Source organism: Cherax quadricarinatus, chromosome 7 (genome assembly GCF_038502225.1).
Source record: "Cherax quadricarinatus isolate ZL_2023a chromosome 7, ASM3850222v1, whole genome shotgun sequence".
Taxonomy (NCBI): Eukaryota; Metazoa; Arthropoda; class Malacostraca; order Decapoda; family Parastacidae; genus Cherax; species Cherax quadricarinatus.
The window spans coordinates 8,301,630-8,309,286 of record NC_091298.1 but is presented as its reverse complement, the minus strand read 5'-3'; the positions used below and the strand labels follow the sequence as shown (position 1 = coordinate 8,309,286).

The 7,657-nt window shown below is 39.9% G+C and overlaps 1 protein-coding gene across 2 annotated transcripts in view; it reads right to left on the bottom strand.

Annotated features, from left to right (window-relative positions):
* Positions 1-3,076, bottom strand: part of ATPCL (ATP-citrate synthase) — a 391,624-nt gene extending 388,548 nt beyond the window's left edge. For both annotated transcript variants that reach the window (XM_070082262.1, XM_070082263.1), the window contains exon 1: positions 2,843-3,076. In XM_070082262.1, the coding sequence (XP_069938363.1) occupies positions 2,843-3,061 (219 nt within the window). In that variant the 5' untranslated portion in view covers positions 3,062-3,076. The remainder of the gene's footprint in view (positions 1-2,842) is intronic.
* Between the last annotated feature and the right edge of the window lie 4,581 nt (positions 3,077-7,657).

The following is a 7,657-nucleotide window of genomic DNA, read 5'->3' as shown; positions in this document are numbered from 1 at the left end:
AAGAGAACTGGAAAGAAGAGAGGTGAAATGAAATAGGAAAGGTGATGGAGAGGAATGGAAGAGAAGTGAAGTAGGGAAGATAAGAGAGGACAAAGAAGAAATGAAGAAAAGAAACAAAAGAGAAGGACTAGTGGGAAGAGAAGGGCACAAGTGCTGAAGATAACCTGTTTTACCTGTTCATGGAAACTGCTACAATATTGGCACCTACACAGCCCAATAACAATACTGTACAAACCTTCCTCAAATAAAGACACACCAACACAAAGTTTGAAGCCGATCAATGATACTCTTTAAAGCATTTATACTATCTAGACTGAAATACTGCTATACACTAAGCCTTTTAGGACAGGTGAAATTACAAAGCTGGAAAATGTACCGAGAGCTTTTACTGCCCATATCAATTCAGATAAATGCCTAAATTATTGGCAATACCTAAAATGCCTAAAACTTTATTCGTGGAATGCAGGCAACAACGCTGCATAATAATCATAGAGCGACAGATTTAAAATCTGCACAGTGAAGATACTCCTTTTGAGAATTTGTCTAAACAGATGGCACAAAATACCCCACTGAAAAAGGGGTGCAACAAGTATATTAAGAGACAAGTGTAAAGGGCTCAAGACTAACACCTTCCTTTTAAATGCTGCATTACTGGAATTACCAATAGATTGCCTAGCTGTCTTCAAGACAGAACTTAAATTACACAAGTCGGTTCCAGATCAGTTGTGCCATGGTGACATTTGAATGTGTTGCTAACACCAGCATTTTTTTTTATCAGGCTATCAATACCTGAAATCAGCAACAGGAAGGACCAAGACAAAGTGAAAAGGAGGTAGATTACATGGAAGGGGTGCTGTGTGATGCTGCTCCAAATCTACCATGCCTTAGGGCCCAGTGCCCAGCCCAGGGATGATCCAAAACTTGTGCCCCACCTGGGTTATAACCTAGTGATCCTTCACCATCCCTTGACCACCTTGGTAGTTCCTTACCTCAGTGGATGCCTCACCCTGGGAGGTAGGGAGGAGTTTCCTATTATAATGGAGAGGTATGGCATTCTGCCTCAGTAATGCCTTCAGCAATGGTGCCCTGCCTACTCACGAGCTGCCACCCTCAGAAAAAGCCTCAGTGCCTGACCCCTCACCTTACCACCCACCTGCCCTGTGCAGAGCATAGCAGCTGCTCACTTCACTTGCCTGCCCAACTGTTATCCTCATTGTACTCACCTGAGTAGCCGAGTATCTTGCCTGTCCAACCACTCACTCACCATGCTGCCCAATAACCACCTATCGACAGAGCTGATTACCATCTACTACCATGCCTTGCTGTAGGGCAGCAATCATCACCAGCTGCCCAGTATCAAGGTGCTGGAGTCCCTAGACAGAGTGGGTGTCTGCCTTCTTCCACCCATGGTTAAAATCCCAACTAGGAATGGAAAGCTCATGGAGTAAGGTGATGTCCCCCTGTAGACTTCAACCTGCCAGGGTGGAAATGTCAGCTACCTGTGTAAGCAAGATCACTGTGATACTGAATCGGTTGTCCAGGTTACCTCAAATAATCAAGCCAGAGGATTCAAAATGCACAGGTAGTAGTGTGACTGTGGCCTCCTGATTCATTCCCTGGTTGATGTGCATGGTGGTGGAGCAATATGACTTCCTACTGTGAAGATGTGCAGATGTCTAGTATCTTGAAAGAATGCTGCCCATAAGAGATGCTCTCTGGTATAAGTATAATCCAACTTCAAATGACTAGGCCTAACTGATAAATTAGTAAGAGTAGGGCAAGATGCTGGTGCCCCATTTCTAGTAAAGGGAAGTAATGGAGTCATCTGGATGCAATATGGTCTGTAACTTTAAGGGGTTACACACCTTAGAATCACCTTTATGTTGGTTCACCTGTGAAATGCATGACATGTGCTAAAACCAGATCTTCATCGGGTTCAAAGGGCTGGGAGACCTGTGTGTGTGTGAATGTATGTATTGAGGCAAGGAAGAACTTGTTTATTTATAAGGCACAGAGAAGTCTGCTTACTGAAGAAACCAGAAAATTAAAATTTTAAGGGAGCTTTGTAAAAAAAAAATAAAAGGCAAGATCTCCTTAGGGTTTGATGAAAGTTTAAGTAATCCACTTTCGTATTTAAGAAATTTTTTTATATTCATGCTTTTAATTTTGTTAACTGAGCTATTGCCATTGATGCTCATTTCCTGGGAGGCACCTGCCTTGTTATATTAGGAAAGTCAATTTTTTTTTTTTAATGTTGAGTGTCTTTTAAAGATAGAAAATGAAATGGGAATTTAAAAAATGACATTAAAGTTTAAGAAAATCATCAATTCTCCTAAATTTTTTTTTTAGAGAGGAGAGAATGTGATGTGTAAACCATACCAATCCAATGGGAGGACATGCTAGACAGATGGAAGGGGGCTCAGCTTTGGCCATAGGTAGACCAACAGATAAATGGACGCTTATAAATTTTAACAAGTTAACTGTGGAGGACTAACTACTGTAATTGTAAGTGTACCTTTCACCAGTTTAATTTGTTTTCCCATTTCTCATAGTTATGGAACAAAGACTAATTTGATTATAGTATACCCAAGGTATAGGAAAGTCAAACTGGCGCATGGATCAAGTGAATGTAACCCTAATCTTACTGATAACTACCTCGTTAATACTAAATGTCAACATCCCCACTCAGGCTAAATATACTGACATGCTGCCTAAGCAAGACATAAGAATACTGAGGAACGTACGTGTGTCTCGTGTCAAAATGTGGTGGGTTGTCTGCAAGACATGAACAGGCCCTTACCTTGAGGGGTAGCATGATGTGTGCCAAGGATCACAAACTCACCTGCTGTTCCTTGTTCATACGTTCATTCACCCAGTCCTGGACAGCAGCAAGATCAGCTCCAACCTTGATCAGCCCCAGTTTCCCACGACGCTTGATGAGCTGGTCAGGTTTCACTACCAACTTCTGCAGCACAATAAAACGGAATAAGAAAAATTTCAATGCAACAGGTTTACTAACAAATGTAAGCCAGGTTCTGCTTATACTTACATTTTTAATCATGCTTGTACCCAAAACATTCCTAATTATTTGTTTAAAAGGAATACCTTTACAGTACTGTATATTTAATACATTTACAACTGTAAAGCTCTCCATAAACAGTATTAAGACCCACATATTGTACTACGTGTCCCTCCATTGTTACAAGGGCAGTCTCAACCTCCTAAGTATCACACAATACATATGACCCCTACATGTTACATTGTTTAAATCACCTCTCCCCAATGTGCCACAACATCCAACAAACCATTTACATTACAGACATAACACCCCTCACCTGTTTAAAACACCAACCTCTCCATGTTACACATGCATCACACACCCCCTTACTGTACCATAACACAAAACATAATCACTCCATGTTAAAATACCATCACTCCTATACTATAATAAGCTAAAGTTGTGATACAAGGTGTGTAGTCAGCACATCCTCAAAAAAAAAAAATTAAAATTTGAAATCTATGCTAAAACCATTAAAAAAATTTGAAATCCATGCTAAAACTAGAGAATGCCTTTTCTAATCAGTTTCAAACTTCTGCTGCTGGTGTGCATTCCTGAACACATGCTTCGCTTTGTTTCCAGTCTGCACAAGTCCCAATTTGTCATATGTTATATAAAGTAGATCATTGATTTCCATTCAATAAATAAGAATATTTATTCTGATCAGCTTCAAACCACACTGATACATTTCATGAAATGGATTATAACCAATAAATTTATAGTTTGTAGGTATATACAGTGGACCCCCGCATAACGATTACCTCCGAATGCGACCAATTATGTAAGTGTATTTATGTAAGTGCATTTGTACGTGTATGTTTGGGGGTCTGAAATGGACTAATCTACTTCACAATATTTCTTATGGGAACAAATTCGGTCAGTACTGGCACCTGAACATACTTCTGGAGTGAAAAAATATCGTTAACCGGGGGTCCACTGTATTTGTAAATGTACAAATACAGTTGATGAAAACTGGGAATCGCTGGTTAACTGGAGGATACTTCCTCTGATCGGCTTCAAACTTTCATCATTAGTGTCTTGCTTAGTAGATCTAATACTGTATTGTATTTCATTGGGCTTCATAGCCTCTAATTTCCCATGGTTATTAATCAGATTTTAAGAGTATCATACTTATTCTTCCAGACAAAAAAAATAGGGCTATCAAACTGAATAATTAAAGTAACAAAAGTTTAAACCTACACTATGTAAATTTTTATGTAATTTTCTTTAACCATTTAGGGTCAATTTTATGTTAAACTTTGCAGTACATTATTAGATAGTGAGCAAAATATATTGTTATTATACACTATTTTCATTGGGAAGTGCCAGAACCATAAGTGTGATACTAATATGTATAGTGCTTGGGGAATGGAAAGCAATCTTGCTTAATCCAAGGAAGGTGGAAAACAGCTCTTAATCCTTGGTTTATAGCCCTTCACCAGCATCGAAGCACTCACTTCCTTGAAGGAATTCCTTTCCAAATAATATATAAAAAAGTCAGAACAAATGGATTTGTCAGTTAAAAATAGGAGAGGAGAGTTATTAAATGGAGAGTTAGAGGTATTGGGAAGATGGAGGGAATATTTTGAGGAATTGTTAAATGTTGATGAAGATAGGGAAGCTGTGATTTCGTGTATAGGGCAAGGAGGAATAACATCTTGTAGGAGTGAGGAAGAGCCAGTTGTGAGTGTGGGGGAAGTTCGTGAGGCAGTAGGTAAAATGAAAGGGGGTAAGGCAGCTGGGATTGATGGGATAAAGATAGAAATGTTAAAAGCAGGTGGGGATATAGTTTTGGAGTGGTTGGTGCAATTATTTAATAAATGTATGGAAGAGGGTAAGGTACCTAGGGATTGGCAGAGAGCATGCATAGTTCCTTTGTATAAAGGCAAAGGGGATAAAAGAGTGCAAAAATTATAGGGGGATAAGTCTGTTGAGTATACCTGGTAAAGTGTATGGTAGAGTTATAATTGAAAGAATTAAGAGTAAGACGGAAAATAGGATAGCAGATGAACAAGGAGGCTTTAGGAAAGGTAGGGGGTGTGTGGACCAGGTGTTTACAGTGAAACATATAAGTGAACAGTATTTAGATAAGGCTAAAGAGGTCTTTGTGGCATTTATGGATTTGGAAAAGGCGTATGACAGGGTGGATAGGGGGGCAATGTGGCAGATGTTGCAAGTGTATGGTGTAGGAGGTAGGTTACTGAAAGCAGTGAAGAGTTTTTATGAGGATAGTGAGGCTCAAGTTAGAGTATGTAGGAAAGAGGGAAATTTTTTCCCAGTAAAAGTAGGCCTTAGACAAGGATGTGTGATGTCACCGTGGTTGTTTAATATATTTATAGATGGGGTTGTAAGAGAAGTAAATGCGAGGGTCTTGGCAAGAGGCGTGGAGTTAAAAGATAAAGAATCACACACAAAGTGGGAGTTGTCACAGCTGCTCTTTGCTGATGACACTGTGCTCTTGGGAGATTCTGAAGAGAAGTTGCAGAGATTGGTGGATGAATTTGGTAGGGTGTGCAAAAGAAGAAAATTAAAGGTGAATACAGGAAAGAGTAAGGTTATGAGGATAACAAAAAGATTAGGTGATGAAAGATTGAATATCAGATTGGAGGGAGAGAGTATGGAGGAGGTGAACGTATTCAGATATTTGGGAGTGGACGTGTCAGCAGATGGGTCTATGAAAGATGAGGTGAATCATAGAATTGATGAGGGAAAAAGAGTGAGTGGTGCACTTAGGAGTCTGTGGAGACAAAGAACTTTGTCCTTGGAGGCAAAGAGGGGAATGTATGAGAGTATAGTTTTACCAACGCTCTTATATGGGTGTGAAGCATGGGTGATGAATGTTGCAGCGAGGAGAAGGCTGGAGGCAGTGGAGATGTCATGTCTGAGGGCAATGTGTGGTGTGAATATAATGCAGAGAATTCGTAGTTTGGAAGTTAGGAGGAGGTGCGGGATTACCAAAACTGTTGTCCACAGGGCTGAGGAAGGGTTGTTGAGGTGGTTCGGACATGTAGAGAGAATGGAGCGAAACAGAATGACTTCAAGAGTGTATCAGTCTGTAGTGGAAGGAAGGCGGGGTAGGGGTCGGCCTAGGAAAGGTTGGAGGGAGGGGGTAAAGGAGGTTTTGTGTGCGAGGGGCTTGGACTTCCAGCAGGCATGCGTGAGCGTGTTTGATAGGAGTGAATGGAGACAAATGGTTTTTAATACTTGACGTGCTGTTGGAGTGTGAGCAAAGTAACATTTATGAAGGGATTCAGGGAAACCGGCAGGCCGGACTTGAGTCCTGGAGATGGGAAGTACAGTGCCTGCACTCTGAAGGAGGGGTGTTAATGTTGCAGTTTAAAAACTGTAGTGTAAAGCACCCTTCTGGCAAGACAGTGATGGAGTGAATGATGGTGAAAGTTTTTCTTTTTCGGGCCACCCTGCCTTGGTGGGAATCGGCCAGTGTGATAAAAAAAAAAAAAAAAAAAAAGCAAGATCTAAGTACATAAATCTTTTGTTATCTGCTAAATTACACACATTGATAAGTTAGAAAATGTCCAAAGAGCTACAAAATGCTTACCTTACCAAGAGTTAAAAAATTTATAAAAATTAAGTTCAATTAACTTTTTTTTAATTTCTTATGAGCCATACAAAAGTTCCAGTAGATATACATTTCAGTTGATTGCATTTTTGATACAAAATAATCTGATACAAATGTAGGCACAAAGGAAAGCCACTAATTATGCAATGAATTTCATTCAAGCTAATCAAAAGTGTTACATGCTACGTAAATCTACACCTAGCGCATTATTTAAGACACTGAGTACCAGTACAGCTTGAGTAACACACAAAAAAAACCATACCACGGGCGGGATTGAACCCGGTACACAGGTACAACAAGACAGGTTAATGTCCGAGTTGAGTCTCCTGTAGACATAGCCTGCACAATAGAAAGGGTGAATATTTTGTATGTTAAGCAAATCTCAACTTTTGAATAAAGGGGCGTGTATTGCCTGGAGCCTGAATGAGTGATTATTCTGAGCTGATTTTTTACCAAGTAACAACAGGTTTAAAGTCATTATGTGTTGATCCCCTTGTACATATACCACAGGTGAGGTATGGATAGAATAGGGTAGTACAAAGCAAGCTGGGATGCTTTGGGAATATAATAGCATATTCCTTAGAGAATGACCACTGTTTCAGAATTTTTTTTAGAAATGTTCTGAATGTTTGTGCTGAAATTTTAGTTTGCTGTCCTGGTGTATTCCCAAGAATTTACCCTTGTCCAGCCTATAATTATTACATTAAAGTGGGAGCACTAAACCCATGGGGGTCATAGTGCCTTAGGGAATGGAAGGCGTTTAGACTATTTAGGTAATTCGAGCAAAGGTCCAATTTCATTGATCAAGAGCCTCACTTGCAATAGCTGTGAGCTATGTAATCTCTTATCACTTGTTTGGTTTTTAATGGGCAGTGCCTACTGTAGAGGCTGAGTGCCACTATAAAGGGGTAATTTTGACAAGCTGATGACTAGGAAGGTGGGGTAGTGATTGGTAGTATTGTCTGTGATATGCCTTCTGTTTGAGGACCTGTTGCAGTAGTCTTAAGTTATTTGTATAG